General features: G+C 42.0%; 1 protein-coding gene across 1 annotated transcript in view; it reads left to right on the top strand.

The window, feature by feature from the left end:
- The window catches only part of BRWD3 (bromodomain and WD repeat domain containing 3), a 50,790-nt gene that overhangs the window by 23,604 nt on the left and 10,063 nt on the right, over positions 1-17,123 (top strand). Inside the window, exons 13-34 of the mRNA XM_064712692.1 lie at positions 420-524; positions 1,453-1,606; positions 2,018-2,152; positions 2,549-2,677; positions 3,078-3,303; positions 3,944-4,114; positions 5,652-5,835; positions 6,667-6,760; positions 7,355-7,504; positions 8,928-9,004; positions 9,627-9,804; positions 10,546-10,662; positions 11,821-11,928; positions 12,970-13,094; positions 13,299-13,381; positions 13,812-13,923; positions 14,361-14,422; positions 14,508-14,663; positions 15,347-15,467; positions 15,972-16,097; positions 16,181-16,262; positions 16,810-16,866. Coding sequence (XP_064568762.1) covers positions 420-524; positions 1,453-1,606; positions 2,018-2,152; positions 2,549-2,677; positions 3,078-3,303; positions 3,944-4,114; positions 5,652-5,835; positions 6,667-6,760; positions 7,355-7,504; positions 8,928-9,004; positions 9,627-9,804; positions 10,546-10,662; positions 11,821-11,928; positions 12,970-13,094; positions 13,299-13,381; positions 13,812-13,923; positions 14,361-14,422; positions 14,508-14,663; positions 15,347-15,467; positions 15,972-16,097; positions 16,181-16,262; positions 16,810-16,866 — 2,752 coding nt within the window. The remainder of the gene's footprint in view (positions 1-419; positions 525-1,452; positions 1,607-2,017; positions 2,153-2,548; positions 2,678-3,077; positions 3,304-3,943; positions 4,115-5,651; positions 5,836-6,666; positions 6,761-7,354; positions 7,505-8,927; positions 9,005-9,626; positions 9,805-10,545; positions 10,663-11,820; positions 11,929-12,969; positions 13,095-13,298; positions 13,382-13,811; positions 13,924-14,360; positions 14,423-14,507; positions 14,664-15,346; positions 15,468-15,971; positions 16,098-16,180; positions 16,263-16,809; positions 16,867-17,123) is intronic.

The raw sequence follows: 17,123 nt of genomic DNA, 5'->3' as shown, positions 1-17,123 counted from the left end.
TTGTGCTCCATTTGGCTCTTTCCCTTGCCTGTCGTCACCCTGTCCCTCAGTTAATGCATTATAATTTATGCCAGACTCCTGGCACTCAGTTTCCCTTTCTTTGCTGCCACTCTGAGCTGCTCCAGGGATTTGCTGATGTCATTAAAAAGGGAATGTGCAGCTCGTATGAATTACGACATTGAAGTCATTCCAAGGCCATCTGCTGCTGGAGCCAAATGTAATTAATGTTGTGGGCTAGAAACTCTCTTGTACCCTCCAGGATCTGAGAGGAAAATTGTAACCTCATGAGTGAGAGAAGTAGAGATGCACAAGGACACACTTCTAAGTATATATATATAAATTTATTGGTGTCCATGTGGGGATGAAACCATCTTTATTCAGAATTTCATGGCTTTTTTTTTTTTCTCTTTGCCCCACAGCTTAAGGTTTGTCAGTGGAAGCAGGGATGGAACAGCAAGAATCTGGCACTACCATCAGCATGAATGGAAGAGTCTGGTCCTGGATATGGCCACAAAAATGACAGGGTAAAGCAGAGCAAGCAGAACACACCTCGTGGGCACATTTACCTGCAAGCTAAATCCTCCATTATATTGAAAACTGGTTATTTGCTTCCATTTCTAATTGATTTCCATGCATTTATTGAAAATGTCGTGGTTAATTCACCCCCAAAGAAATAATAATCTGTTGGTACTTCCTTATCCTAATGGTTAAGGAATATTTAGTATTTTACACATGAAATAAGAATGTCAAATGATTTATCTCACAGAAGGAGGTAGAGCCCCAGTAATCATTTGATAATAAATAAATATATATATATCCAACATGGTTTTAAACATTGTATTTCTACCTTAGGTTTCCAGATAAGAGGTGAAATTAGTGTTTGGTTCTCAGGTTCCATTAGGGTTTTGAGTTTTCTTTTTGAGATCCTCAGGTGACTTCTTTAAGTGCCCTGTAATTGAATTGTAATTGAATATTCACAACAACCAAGAGCAGAAATGGAGAAATCCATTAGGCACTTGCTTTGCAGAATTCTCCATATTTCAGTGGTTGCATTTGCAGTGTTTGCAGTCGGAAGTGTGAGTTGGATTTATTTAGCAGGTTCCTGCTCATTGTGGAGTTTACTGATATTGATGACTGATAAGAAAAATGCCTTGTAGGAAAAAGCCTAATAGAGCTGAAAGGAAAAATTGGGGTAGGGAAGGACGATGGCTTAGGAACAGAGGAGAAAATGTCCTTTTTAAGGAAATGGAGCTCTATAAATCTCAGTGGCACTGAATATTTCCTGTATTCGGTTTTTACCACTGCAGAGCCATCCTTCATTCTCTGCCTTAGCCAGAGTCACAGAGGTGCCTGTGATCCATCCTCCCCCAGATTTCATACTGAATTAGCCCTCCTAAGTGTTTCCATATGTAGTTACTGATTTATCCCTTTTTAAATTGCTGATTTCCTTAGAAACAATGTGGCATCTGGAGAGGACAAGGTCACCAAGCTGAAGGTGACCATGGTGGCTTGGGATCGATACGATGCCACCGTCATCACTGCAGTCAACAATTTCCTCCTCAAAGTGTGGAACTCATCCACAGGGCAGCTTCTCCATAGCTTATCTGTGAGTACAATTCCAGGGGCAATCCCAAGTGGATGTAGATCACTCTGAGATGGATTTGAGGCTGAACTCATCACCATTCCCATGACAAGGGTTTGGTGTTGAAGTATCCAGCTGTCCCTGCCTGCTGGGAGGAGGGTGCACCATGGGACAGGAGCTGATGTGCAGGATCCTGGTGATTGCTGGGAATCCTTTGGAAGCTCCATTTGTGCCCTGGTGTCTCCTTCCTCCCCATCCCTCCCCATCTCAGCAGTGCCAAACCTGTGGCAGGAATGGTGACCAAACACAGCTCCAGTAAACTGAGGTGTCCTGTGTGTCCCCCTGATCTGGGATGTCCTCTCAGTGACTCCCAGCACATCTGGAGATACCACATGGAGAAATAAAACTGCTTTTTTCCCCCTGCTGTCATTGCAGGGTCATGATGATGAAGTTTTTGTTCTGGAGGCTCATCCCTTTGACCAAAGGATTGTGCTTTCGGCGGGACACGATGGGAATATTTTTGTTTGGGATATAGACAAAGGAACAAAAATTCGCAATTACTTTAACATGGTAAGAAGCATCACAGAAGTTTTGTTTTTTTTTTTTCACAAAAGTGGTCTTTAAATAAAAGCAGATTTCATTAAATTCCTCCAGAGCCAGTACAGTTCTGAGATCTTTGGTGATCTTGCCCTATGACTGCCATTAACATAAAATGTAGATTTCCAGGTGGTTGTTCCAGAACATACATTAAAAGTTGGGCTGAAATTTCAGGACAGAGAGAAAACGTGAAGTTTTACTTTGTTATTCAGTTTAACTCTAATAAATAAAAGTGTAAATCAGTCTTGAGCAAGATAAGAAATCACAGAATGAGGATTCAGTACGTGTTGGAGCACAGGGGAAATGTTTGTGAAAATGCTCTTATAGAGAGTGTCTGGTTGTGAAAGGAATTCTCTGTGCTTGGTACAGATTGAGGGCCAAGGCCATGGAGCTGTTTTTGATTGCAAGTTCTCACCAGATGGGCAGCATTTTGCCTGCACAGACTCTCATGGACATCTGCTACTATTTGGTTTTGGATGCAATAAATATTATGAAAAGGTGGGTTGAATGAATTTTAAACTCTTCCCTGTCTTGACCTGATTTTGTCTTAGAAGTATTTGTGGTACAATTTATTCCCTCAACCTGCCCCAGACAAAATAATAATTAGGTCATGGAGCAGTTGCTGTTTATCTAAATCAAAAAGATTTATACAAGAGACTCTATAGATAGAGGAGAAAAGCATTAACTTCTCTGTCCACCTCTCTTGGGCTATTTTTCTGTTGAATTTCTGCATCAGGCCTTGGTAATAAACCACATTTGTGGTAGGATTCTGTTCTCTGTCACAACATTCCTTGTGCTGATCCCACATGTAGGAGTTGTGCTTTATGGGAGCCATTCCAGAGCAGCAAGACAGCTGCAAATGGCCATTGATTGATTTCCTGAATTGCTTTTCTTTCAGATTCCTGATCAGATGTTCTTCCACACGGATTACCGGCCCCTGATCCGGGATGCCAATAATTATGTGCTGGATGAGCAGACTCAACAGGCTCCACACCTTATGCCTCCTCCATTCCTGGTGGATGTTGATGGAAATCCTCATCCCACGAGATTCCAGAGGCTGGTGCCAGGGAGGGAAAATTGCAAGGATGAACAACTTATTCCTCAGCTGGGATATGTGGCTAATGGTATTCTGTCTGAAGCTCATGAATAATACAAGTGTGGCACAGTATGGAGCACCAGCTCCTGGGATGGTGCTGTGAGGATGTAGAAATTAATGGTTTAAATTCAATATACAGGTAGAAGAGAGGGTGGGGTGGGGTTATGTGTGGAATCAAATTGACTGGAGGCAAGAGTATTCCAAAATGTGTGGATTTTTCCCAGGCATATGGCAGATGTTTAAAGCATTGCCTATTAACCTCTGTAACCGTGGATGTGAGAAAGCAGCAGGAAAGTGAGAAGGACAAGGAAAGCCAGCTTTTGTTTTGTAAAAGAGTTTTTTTTTTTTTTTAAACACAGACTTTAGCAAAATGTTGATCTCCAAAAATACCTTCCATTCTTACCTTCTGAAGCATTATTTCTTTCTGCTGTTCCTAGTGGCTTGTGTTTATGTTCTACATGTGGTCTGGAGTTTTAGGATTTTATTGTAACTTCTCTTCTAAACTTTGCCTCCATTTATTACATGAGAGCAGAAAGCCAGCTGGTGATCAGATGTTTTGCAGAGCAGACAAATTGTGGTGCAGAGCTTTAAATGGGATTATTTCTATGCTGTTTGCTAATACAGAAATCCATCATTTAATCAGCATTTGTGGTTTTGTTCCTGTCAAGGTGATGGCGAGGTGGTTGAACAAGTCATCGGGCAGCAAACCAATGACCAGGATGAGAGTATCCTTGATGGAATGATCAGAGAGCTCCAGAGGGAACAAGATTTGAGACTAATTAATGAAGGAGAAACTCTTCCAAACCCTCCCCTCAACAGATCCCACTCTGTTAATGGAGGTCAGTGTCCAGCCTTATCTCCGTCAGTTCCTTCCTTATCACAGGAAGAACTGATCAAAATGTTAATGTCAGTTCTGACACATTGTCTTTGAAGTTCTTTTCTCTCCTCTTCTTGTACACCTTGTTAACCCCTGTGGAGCACTGGGATGTTCTGTGGATTCCAACAGGGGAATTATAAATTTATGGGGCAACTGAGGGCACCCAATGGTCTAACTGGGCTGTATCTGATTGTTTGGAGTTATTAGACTGGAATTATTCCTGCTATAAACCAGTTTCCTGAAAAATAAGCATGAAGTTCACTGTATTGTGTTGATATCAGTGCAGAGATGAAGCTTCATAACTGCAAAATGCCAAAATGAAAGCATATAATTAGGGGCTGTCAGTGGAATACAGTGTTGTGACAGACTAATGGTTTCCTGCTGCAGCACAAGGCTGAGCATCAGTGCTAATAAAATAAACATGTTGCTCTGTCTTAGTGTTTCCTTAGAAAGCTTGAGATTATTCTCCTGGTAAGTGTTCTGCTACTGTGATTTTATTTTTAATACACAGAGTGATTAAAAATTGAAACCACACTCAATCAGATGTGAGCAGCTGAGTGAGTGCAGCTGATGGGAGGGAGCAGATGCCCAGCACTGTGCTGCAAGTCAGCCTGAGCCTTGGGAGAATTCACAGCTGCTGATAAATCACTTCTAGGTTAAGTGACTGATTACATGTGTTTGAAGTAGATTTCCTGGCAAAGCTCATTAGGATTTGGATGTGGAATTGTTTGTGTTTCAATCCAAGAAGGAGTAAGAAAAATATCAGGGAAAAATATGAAAATGCATTTTTGCTTTGATCGAAGTTGATATTTCAAAAAGGTTGCCTAAAAGGCAGTTTCAGCTCACACAAAGTCTTTTCTGCTGCTTAGGATATGTTGATGTGTTGTACAGCCCCAGTTCCCAGTTTTATTTGTGTGTCCCTGTAGTTGTGTGAAGGAGTTTTCAGATATGGGTAGTGTGGAAATCAAAGCAGTTCCCTTCTGGAGCTTGCATTGATCAGTGACTTTGCCCACATGAACTGCCCATTTGAGTAAGTTAATTGGATTATGCTTAAAGTTTTTAAACAGCCAGATATTTTTATATATCTTTGCACAACCATAAATGCAATATTATCATTTGATATACAGCATTTAAGCCTATGGGAATCATGAAGGAAAAGTGGGGACAATGATGGCAGGGATTCCATTATTATTATCAATCTTTGTTTATCGATCTTTGTGCCTTTAAATTGTGGATGGGATACAGGGAAGGAATTGTTCCCTGTGAGGGTGGGGAGGCTGCTCAGAGCAGCTGTGGCTGCCCTGGGTCCCTGGAAGTGTCCAAGGCCAGGCTGGACATGTCTTAGAGCACCCTGGTCTAGTGGAAGGTGTCCCATGGCAGAGGCTGGCACTGATCTCTAAGATCCCTCCTCACCCAACCACCCTGTGACTCCATGATTTTATTGGTGGTCCATGGAAGTGAAGAAGCCCTTTCCTTCTTTCTTTCTTTCTCTCTCCCAGCCCTTCGCAGCCCGGGCTTGGAGGTGGCCTCTCCCCCCAACGTGGGGCTGCGGCGCAGCGGGCAGATCGAGGGCGTGCGGCAGATGCACCTCAACGCGCCCCGCAGCCAGATGGCCACCGAGAGGGACCTCATGGCCTGGAGCAGGAGGGTGGTGGTCAACGAGCTCCCTCCAGGCATCAGCAAGTAAGAGGCTCAGTGGGAGTGGGATGAGACATTCAGTTGTGTAATGTGGAATGACCCTTCCATGCTCCTGGAATGAGTTTTGGGCTTTGGCGCTTGGTTGGTTGGGTGTCGCAGACATTTTTTCACAGAAATCCTTTCTTTGAGATTTGTGCATCTTCTGGGAAGCAAAAAGCCCCAGAAGAAGAATGTAAACAAATTGTTATCGGCTGCTGTGAAATGTAGCAGGTGATCCTGTGATTGGCTCATCTTCCATGTGTACCATTAAGGGCCAATCACAAGAGCAGCTCAGGGACAGATTCCCTAGACACAGAACTTTGTTATTTCATTCTTTCTTGCTATTCTTAGCTTAGCAAGCCTCTGCAACCTCTCTCCTTATTCTTTTTAGTATAGTTATAATGTATTATATATCATATATCAATAAATCCAACCTTCTGATCAAGAAACAAGATTCTCGTCCTTCTCTCACCGTAGTGGCCTCCTCAGGTCGCTGTAATAGTTGGGTTGTTTGGATCAGAATGGAGTTGAGAATGGTAATTTCTTCTTTTCACAATCCAGTCTTTCCTCAGTACTCCAAGTACCACATTTTCCTCAAGCTTTATTTTAAAAAGACTTGAAAATAATTTTAATACATTGGAAAATAATTATGGCTGCTCAGCTAATGACTTTGTTTCTTTAACTTGTGATTCCAGGAGCAAATGGATGGATGCTGCCAGGGGGGTTTATGCACAAATTTCTTAGAGCAGCACAAGTATTTTAATGTATATGTTAAGGAGGCTGTTGAGTTCCATGATGATTTAATGAATATAATGTCTGTTTCTTGTGTATAATTAGGGTCCAGGAAGAATGTCGAGCTGCCAAAGGTGAAATAGAAATCAGTTTATACACTGCTGACAAGAAGAGAAAGCCATCCCACACATTACAACGGGTGAGTTAGTGCCCTGGAAGAGACAGCCTGGGTGGGAAGCAGTTCTGAGCAACAAAAATAAGACCAGCAAAAAACCCCAAACCAATTTTATTGAATTATTTAGAAGATCAATAGTCCTAATTGTTTCTCTGGCTCACTGTCTTCTTCCTTCAGTAACTGTGATTTGGCTGTCTGTAAAATCCAAATAGTGGTAAATCTCTATCCTTGAGGTTTCAGTGGTGGGAAGATGCTGGGAAAGGAAAATCGCAGAGCCACGGTGGGTTTTCTGTTCGACTTGCGGAAAGCAGAGGTGCCAAACTTTTACAAGGGCTAGATTTATCTTATGCACAGACTGCAGGAATTTTATAGAAAAGAATGGTATTTTCAATCATTTCCTTTCCAAAGACTGCTACTTTATAAAGTAGAATTTCTGTTAAACCAAGAATCCGCACCTAAAACATCCGCAGTGTGTCAGAGATATTGTCTAATTGTTCAAGGATTTCTTACTGCTCCATTGTAACTGGGGTGCAGCGCTCAGCCACTGTACCCAGGCACTTCTTTAGTGTGTGAAACTGCTGGGTGGCTCCCTGACGTGTCCCTGTTTTGCCCTGGCAGAGCGAGCTGCAGGCGGGCGGCGGGCGCTCGCTGCGCAGGAACCAGCGGAAGCGGCAGCACGCGTACCAGACGCGCTCCACCATCGAGCACAGCCAGCAGGGAGCCAGCCACAACCCCTGTGCCCGCCACGACTCCGACAGCTCCTCTGAGGTCTGAGCCTCCCAGCAGCCTCCAGCACCTTCCCCCTTCCCAAATCCACACTGAGGTTCCATGTGTCTGCTGGAGGGAGGAAGTTTGTGCAGCCGAAACTCAGTTTGAGCTGGAGCTGCCAGGGCTGGGGTGGAGGGCAGTAAAAAGAGGTTTTTCAAATGTGTTTGTGGCAAAAGGCAGTGTAAAAATAATATTGGCCCATTCCAGGATGGGAATGGTCACCTCACAAACCTTTGGCACATCCTTTGTCTCCATCTTCAACATGGATGATGGAGCAAGGGTGTCCCAGTGCTCTAAGCTGGAGGGCCATGGGTGAGAGCAATCAGTTGATCAGCCCTGAGCTTGTGTGGGATCTGCTGCTCCAGCTGGATACCTGCAAATCAGTGGGGCCTGAGAATCATCCAAGAATCCTCAAATTGCTGCTGATGCTATCACAGAGCCTCTCTTGCTGATTTTTTGAGCAGTCTTGGGAATTCAGAGAGGTTTTGGCAGGGACAGGACCCAGGGAATGGCTGGAGCTGTTCCAGGGCAGGCTCAGGCTGGAGATCAGGGCAAGGTTCTGTCCCCAGAGGGTGCTGGGCACTGCCCAGGCTCCCAGGGCTCCAGGAGGGTTTGGACAGCCCTGCCAGGGATGCACAGGGTGGGATTGTTGGGAAGGGCAAGGAGCTGAGCTCTGATCCTTGTGGGTCCCTTCCAGCTCAGGATATTCTGAGATTCTCCACATGGGAAGAAACACTCAGGTCATTGAGTCTCTGGGATTTGTGGTGTTCCTGTGGCATGTTGGTCTTGGAGAGTGAAGGATCATTTACCTAAATGCCAGGACAGGGTTCAAAAGTAGCTTAAAACAGCTCCTGTATTTTTGGAAACCTGAAACATTTTCAAGTAAATTTAACTGGGTTGTGTTAAACCACTTGCTATTTTGGGATTTCATGCAGCACATGGATTCTGGGTCAGGACTTTGATTTCATTTTGCAGTGCTTTGATTTCATCTACATCTGTAGACTGCTGTTGAAAGAGATTGAGTATTGGTATTTATCATTGATTTTGGCAAGGGAAGAACTTAAAATATACCAGATAAATATAACTTGTTCTTCTTAAGGAAGAGAGTGAACATTGCTGCTTTGTAAAGGCATTGAAAAGCTCAAAAAGCTGGGCCCTGGGCATAAAATTTATTAATCAAGCACTTAAAGAAGAACTCATTCTGTAGTTCTGATATAATTAAAATTCACATTTGTTCTAAAGGAGCTATATAAGGATATATTATAATATTAATTAAGGTATGTGAAGAAATTGTGGATTTATTTCTTTAAAACTAAACCAGCCTTGAATGGAAAGCATTTCTTGTGTGACACAACTGGCTTGCAAACAAAAATGATACATTTTACCCTTGGCCCCAGAGTGAATCCTCTTGTTTTCACTACAGGAAGATGAGACTGTTGGCACAAGTGATGCATCCATGGATGATCCTGTGGCAGCCTGGCAGAGTGAAAGCAGTTCCAGGTATCTCCACTGGGCTCTGAATTGGGAACCCTGGTTTATTATGGGATTTCAGTAGGACAGTTGATACTGAGATATTCAGCCTTCATCTTGAAGATTGATTTTTAACCAGTTAGTCATGAAACATTTCATATTGTGATTTTTTTCTCTTCTTTTTTTTTCAAAGTCAAGAACAATTCTAAAAAACATTTTATAAGAAGACATTGCCTTTAATTAGAGCTACTTGAAAAAAATCAATGCCAGTTTGCCATTTAAATCCTGTATGTGTATTATTTGGTATTAAAGAAGTCAGAGCTGGATTTTTAGGGAAGTGCTCTAGTTCTTTAAATGTTCCATGCATTTTTTGCTGCCAGTTCTTATGAAGTCAGTCTGTGAATCAGTGAGATAATAAGAATTGGTATCAACCATAGATGTAGCTTTACTGTGACTTTCAAATTGATAAAAGAATTTACTGAAATCACAAATCAGAGAGCACTTGTTTTTCTTTAAATTCACATGATAACAAAATTCTGTGCTAATCCTGAACAGAACCAGGAGAGCAGGTTGAATGTTTGGATTTTTCAGTTCCCTATGGGGAAACTGAAGTTTTCTGTTCTCTTTCTTACAACTTTTTTATTATCTACAGTGATTCATCAAGTGAATATTCAGACTGGACAGCAGATGCTGGGATTAATCTGCAGCCTCCAAAGAGACAAACCAGGCAGGCAGCTCGGAAAATCTGTAGTAGTTCTGAAGATGAAAATATGAAGGGAACAAAAGGGCTGGAGCCAAAGCGAAGGAAACTGAAACAGCCAAGGAAGAAGGTCAGCACGTGTAATTCTTAGTGTCTTTTGCGCTTTAAGAATATAAATTTAGGTTTTAGTGGTTGTTTTCAAAGTAAAATATTTTATAAATGGGCATAGATTAAAAAAATATTTATAGAGATCACAGTAATTGTGCTACTAGTGGTACAAAGAAATTTTACTGTTTGTTTTATTGGGCTTCCATGTTTTCCACAGGTGGTTCTTCATTTCAAATGCCATTTTTTTCCTCTCAGATTTATGCTCTTCACCACAGTCAAGTTTACAACAGGGTGGTTTTGTTGTAAAATTATAATGGATCTGTATTGTATTGACATGGTCAGATGTCTTTTTCCTGGTATTTTTTTTAAAGACATTTAGAATATTTATAAAAATACAATTTATTTCTTTATTATAGAACCACAGCCTGGCTTGAGTTGGAGAGGTCTTAAAGATCACCTTATCCCACCCCCCAGGCATGGGCATTTTAATGATTTATGGATGTTTTAAGGCATTGTAATGATTTATGAAGGTTTTAATTTTCAGTTATATTTATAACAAACCTGTCTATTTAGTGGAGATTTTGGGCAGGACAACACTCCACAATTTGCTCTTCCTTGTATCTTACCTGCAGCAACTGCTGCGCAATGAGCTTTCCATAGTAATTAACTGTACTCTGAATATTGTGTTGATTGCATTCTAAATTAATGCAGATATTGAACTTCTGTATGTAACTTACTGTGTAATGTCCTGATGTGTGTTTAGAAAGCCAGTGGGCTGCTGTCCCTGGAAGGGGAGCCCAGTGAGGAGTGGCTGGCCCCGCAGTGGATCCTGGACACCATTCCCCGCCGCTCGCCCTTCGTGCCCCAGATGGGGGATGAGGTACTGCCCTGCCTGGCTTTGGAAAGCCAGGTGTCTGCTGAGGGAGGCAGGAGCCTGCCCTGAAATGGAAAATACAAACCCCCTCCCTCCGAGTTGTTGTAATTTTTAAAATTAAGGGGCTCTCAGGCAAAGATATGGGAGCAGGGATAACAGTTCTTTATTAGGGAAGGCAAAAAAAACCCAAAACCAATGCAATAATACAAAACAACACTGTCAGAGTCAGAACATGACCTGACACCCTGTTGGGATGGGTGTTGGTGGCAGTCCCATTAAATGGTGGCTGGAGCCCTCCTGGAGTGACAGATGTGGTTCTGTAAAGCACTGTTCCTGTAGAAGGGTGGAGTTTTCCACTGAAGATCCAGTGGTGGTGTAGATAGGCCTGGTCTTCCTCTGGGAACCCACTGGGAAGGGGCTGCTCCTCTGGCAATGCACTGGGCAAAGGCTGCTGTGCTGTCCCAAAGCTCAGATTGGATCCAGGTAGGAATGCTTGGCTCCTCCCCTGGGCGGAGCATCTCCCCATGGGATGCTGGGATTGGATCAGCCATGCAGGGACACTCAGTGGCCATGGACAGAAGGTAATTAATAATCAATGGCCCATGAACAGAAGAGATCTCCTGCAGGGAGGATTGGCTGTGGGAGAGATAAAACTGCCCAGTTACAGAAGATGACTGCCCCACCTCTGGCAGATGGAATAGAATACACAGCCCCATTTCCACATTCCAATCAGCAGCTCTGCTTGCTTTGGACTCTTCTGCCCAGCAATATTTGCAGGGAATTGTGCTCAGGACAGGCTGAGTTTTGATAACTTTGTTAATTCCCAGGCAGTTTGTTGCTTACAGATTGATGTCTTGTGTCTGCAAACTTTTTCTGCACAGGTAAATTGGGATTAACATGAAAAATCAGTTGTGCATCTTCACCTGCACATTTGTTAATGATCCTAGTTTTAAAGCACAGAGCAGGTACCAATTTGGCTGATAAAAAATATTTTTAATTAGAAGAGTGTTTTATGATGAAATAAATAAGTGTGCAATGTGTTCTCAAAGGGATAAGACCTGGTACTATGAGCAGGAAGAGCACAATCATTAAAATAATTTGCTGTACTTTTCTCATTTGCTCTTTTTTTCTCTTTAAATTTTCTCTTTTTTTTTCTCTTTTAAGATCATCTACTTTAGGCAAGGCCATGAAGCTTATGTGAGGGCAGTGAGGAAAGCCAAAATTTACAGTATTAACATGCAAAAACAACCATGGAACAAAATGGAACTCAGGGTAAGTTCAAGAAATTCTTCAAAGAGCTGAATGTCTCTGTAATGTTAAACTGACATGAAAAACCAACAAGAAAAATGTGAAGAAGGGATTGCTTTAAAATGCTAATATCAAAGTTTTAATTGCAAATATTAAAGTTAGTTTTTCTTAACACAAAGTCTTTACATCCGTTCACTTCCTAGTTTTGGATTTGATTCTCAGGGCTCTCTTTCCACACAAATTATTTTTTCCTGAACACTGAATTCATTCAGAACCCTGCACTGCAGAGCTGCTTGTGGTTCTCTCACCACTCTACAGTGACCTGAGCATTGGGGTTCTGTTTCTTGTTTTTCATGCTGTGGTAAGAAATCATGGTGTAAACACCTAAATGTGTGCAGGAGTTCTCTGAAACACTGGATCTCGCTGTGGATGAGCTCCCCAGCCTTAATCCACAGTATTCCTTATTTTTTCCTGCTTTCCTCAGATTTCATATCAAGAGAAGAGCCCATATATGTGCTCATATTCATTTAACCTTGCCAGTGATTCTATTAATGAAAGTAATTGCTTTACTGGGAAAATACCCAGTTCCCAGTCCCAGATATTCAGTGATTCCAGCTGTATTTTTCCAAGGCATCATCAGTTTGTGAGGAAAAGGAAATAGCTGTTCACTTAGAATGGGCTTTGACAGGACATGAACATAAAGGCTATTGTGGAATTCCCATTTTCAGAGGAAGAATTTCCTTTTTTCCCATTGTGCAAGAGTGAGGGGCCTTGGAGTAGTTCAGGGAGAACCTTTGTGCTCAAAACTGGATTTGTTCCTTAGAACCTTCCTAAATAATTTGTAGGAATCCTGTTCACAAACCTGCCAAGGGAACCTTCTTCATTTTTCTTTCTGAGGTGACAGTGATTGATTTTAGTATTGGGGAAAGAAAAATTAATGGAGGAAATTACCTGTGCTGTAGAGTGGAAACATACTTGGGTTTTATTAATATGTTTCACTTAAAAATGGATATTTTTGTTTTTGGCAAGATAAAATAATGCTGTTCCATGCTTCTTGCTAACTAGGAACAAGAATTTGTGAAGACTGTAGGAATTAAATATGAAGTTGGGCCTCCCACACTCTGCTGCTTGAAGCTTGCATTCCTGGATCCAATCACAGGCAAAATGACAGGAGAATCCTTTTCCATAAAGTAAGTCACTGGAATGCTGATGACATTCTTCAAGAGCTTTCCTTGCAGTGTAGATGCTTCCCCCTCCTCCTTTCTTATTTCCTGTGCAAGGCATGATGATGGCAGTAATGGTTATCCCAAATGCATGGAATTTGAGGACTGTGCAGTTCATCTAGAACTGCATTTCTGGGTAATAATAACTTTGTTTGGTCTTATTTCCTGAAGGTACCATGATATGCCAGATGTTATTGATTTCCTTGTGCTGCATCAGTTTTATAATGAAGCCAAAGAAAGGAACTGGCAAATAGGTGAGTTTTTTTTTCCCAATTCCATGTGTTTTGCACCATTTCTGCAGCTGTTTAATGGGACACAGTGTCTTTATTACATGATGTAAAGGACTATGCACACGTGATATTGTAAAGATTATTGGAAACTTTTATTTGATGTTTGCTGCAATTCCTCTAGCAAAGAAAAAAGAGAGAAATGAGAGAAACTGCTCCAAGGGCAGTGATAGCAGGAGAATCTCCTGATCTGTTGGGAATCTGAGGTGTGAGGCAGCTGTGGGTAATTCCCAGAGATGGGCAAGTCCTGCCCTGAGGGTAAGGGCTCAGTTCCTGTGCTGGAAAATGCAGGGATGGAAGTAGGGCATTGACAAAAGAGGGAGCTGATTCTCTATAAGGAAATACTTAGCAATTCTTGCTGTTGTTGTTTTTCTGAGTGCAATGTTTGCCCTTGCAGGGGATCGGTTTCGCAGTATCATTGATGATGCCTGGTGGTTTGGGACTGTGGAGAGTCAGCAGCCTTTCCAGGCAGAGTATCCTGATAGTTCCTTCCAGTGCTACAGTGTCCAGTGAGTATTGCCATGTCCTGGGGCTCCTACACAACTCAGAGAACTTCAGAAATAGGATCAAGAACCTCAGGAATTAGAATCTCTTTTTCCATTTAAATACATACCCAGACACTTTATTTATTTATTTAATTTCACATATTGTACTTCTTATTTATTACTTACTATTTATTTTAGAATATTTTGAGTATTTGCTTATTTAATTTTTTGCTAATTTAATTTAATTTAATTTAATTTTTTTAAATTTTAAAATTTATTCCTAAAGCAACAATTGTGATATAAACAGCAGTGCAGTGACTGTATAGGAGGTACAAGAGGAAAATAGGGAGTTGGAATGTCTTATTCCTAACTGGAGTGACCTTTTGGGTCAAATCTGGTAAAGAAAAGGTGTGTCTTTATATTCAGCTCTAACTTGTGCATTTGAATGAATTTTTTAATAGCTGGGACAACAATGAAAGAGAGAGGATGAGTCCATGGGACATGGAGCCAATCCCAGAAGGAAGTAAGTGTGTGCTGGATTCCTGTCCCTGCACAAAGCAAACAGCTCTGGGGCCCTGCATTTACCCTCTGGAATTGTTCCTCTGCAGCTGCTTATCCGGAGGAGGTCGGTGCTGGAGTTCCTGTGACCCCAGAGGAGCTGACAGCTCTTCTCTACAAGCCCCAGGAGGGAGAGTGGGGCGCCCATTCCAGAGATGAAGAATGTGAACGAGTAATCCGAGGGATTGAGCAGCTTCTTTCCCTTGGTATGTTTGGAGAGAAAAGGGGGAAGGATTAACAATAGCAGGGAGGGGGCACAGGACTGGAGAGTAGATGGGATGGAGTGCTGGGACTTGAAATGTACTCAACTAAATTACTGAAAAGAGCCTTTTAAATTTCATATTTCAGTTTCCAGTCTAAAGTCCCTTTTTTTTTCTGGGGCTTCATCTGATTTCTTTCAGTGGAGCTTCCCCAGTGGGTCATATATAAAGGTGAAAGAGCAAAACATATAATTAAACCCCTCAAAACAGCCAGCAAATCCTCACTAAATACCCTATCCTCCAAATTCCTTGTAACTGGTTTGTAACCATTTAATAGCACACTGTGCTTTAAATTCTGCCTCTGTTTACACCCAGGACATGTCTGTGTTCTTACTCAGTGTTGCATGTTGTAGTATTCCTGTTGTAAGTGCAAATGCCTGTTCCTTTCAGTCAGATTAGCTGCTGGCACACAAATCTCAGATGTGATACTTAAACAAAAAGTGCTTTTTCAAGAGCAGGAATAGATGGTACAAGAGGAGGAACCCTGCCCTGTGGGTAATGACATTCTCAGCTGTAGATCTGTGTTCCTTTGCTGAATTCTTCGAAGGAAACCCCAGAAACCATTAAAAGGAATCTTGGTGGAACATCCCTTGGAGGCATCTCAATCATTGTGGTCTTTTGTCTTGCAGACATTTCTAATCCCTTTGCTGTTCCAGTGGACCTTAGTGCCTATCCCATGTATTGCACTGTTGTTGCTTATCCAACTGACCTCACCACCATCAGGAGGAGGCTTGAAAACAGGTTTTATAGGTGAGTTTGGGTTTGTAGCTGACATTTATTACATTTATTATTACGTGGAGCTGAATGCTGTTTAAAGTCCCTTCAGCAACTGCAGAAGATCAGATTGGCCTTGGGCAAAGTGAATCTTCCTGAATAATGAATTCTGCTGGCCATGTTGATAAGGCAAAAGCTGCTGTAGCAGGATCTGGAGTTTTGGTTGAACACCCTGAGCCTGGCTCTGTGTTGGAGGCAGAGCATGTTTGCTTTGTTTCCATCCGTGCTGCCTTTGAGCAGGGGCTTTGCTTCTGTTGCAGCTGCCAGAAGGAGACTGAATGATACTGGCAATCTCAGCTTTCCCAGCTAAATTGGGAATAAATAATGTCCTGCTCTTATTTTCCCCTCTGAGGACAACCTGTTTCTGCTTGATCTGAATCCCCAGTTCCATTTTTTACCAAAGAATCCTACTGAACATGGAATAAAAATAACATACACCTTCCTGTCCATCCCATTCCTTAAATTTTGTGTATTTTTCAGGAGAATCTCTGCCCTGATGTGGGAGGTAAGATACATTGAACACAATGCCAGGACTTTCAACGAGCCAGACAGCCCCATAGTCAAAGCAGCCAAAATTGTGACAGATGTCCTGCTCCGCTTCATTGGGTGAGTTTGGACCTCACAGACCCCACAGCTCCAATTCTTGGGATCCTTCATTGTGTTCCTTGGTTTTTGTCATTGTCCTGCAGAGATCAGAGCTGTACTGATATATTAGAAATCTACAACAAGGTGAAAGCAGAAGACCTGAGCAGTACTGATGAGGAAGAGGAGGTAAGATAATTTCCTTCCTTTTTAAAATTCAACACATGAAAGAAAAATTATTTTTGTTGAGTCTTTATTTTATGGGTAATTGCACTGAGATTTGGAGATGAGGCTGTTTAGGCTCACCTGAGACAATAAGCTCCCTGAAGTAAAAATGCTTCTTGGAACTGTCTGTCTTTAATCTTCTCTCAGTACATGATGTTTTGTGGGAAGGATGAGTAATGAGGGGAGCTGGGAAGTGGAGCTGTTACTCAGTCAGAAGGACAACAGCTCTCCATTGTCAGCGAGGCAGCAGAGCTGATTTCCTTATGTAATTCTGTGTCATTTCCCATCAGTTGATCCCTGGAGTGAAATGTCAGGTAGAATCCAGGGTGGATATCACTGCCTTGAGCTGCTTCCCTCTCCTGACACCTTCTCCCCTTCAGTGCAGTTTGAAATGTGCTGTAGCTCCTGTTGCCAAGTGCCCTGTGGTTGTTGTTGGCTGGTTTTTAACCCTTTTTCCATGGCTGAGGGTTCTCCAGACCTGCCTGTGTGTGATCATTCCCTTTGCCTTTAGGTGGCAGAAGTGGATGTGGATTCAGATGCTCCAGGCACTTCCTCTGGGAAGAGACGAGTGAGTAAAATTTCTGCTGTGGTCATTTTTAAAAAAAATTTGATTTTAAAGAAAATATCTCCAGCACTCAAATTTTGATGCAACTGATAAATATAGCAAGGCTGGAGCTGAAATATTGCAGCTTCTTATGGGTTTGAGAGTTATATATGACCAGAGAAGGCAAATTTGTTTGTCTCATTTGCATATTGCTGTGCCATCAGCTCTGCTTTAATCTTCCTGGATTTCTGTTTTTAATTGGGTAATGCTTTAATTGCAGA

Source organism: Zonotrichia leucophrys, chromosome 4A, assembly GCF_028769735.1.
Source record: "Zonotrichia leucophrys gambelii isolate GWCS_2022_RI chromosome 4A, RI_Zleu_2.0, whole genome shotgun sequence".
NCBI classification, from domain to species: domain Eukaryota; kingdom Metazoa; phylum Chordata; class Aves; order Passeriformes; family Passerellidae; genus Zonotrichia; species Zonotrichia leucophrys.
Note: the sequence above shows the minus strand (reverse complement) of the source record. Positions and strands in the feature narration are given on the sequence as shown.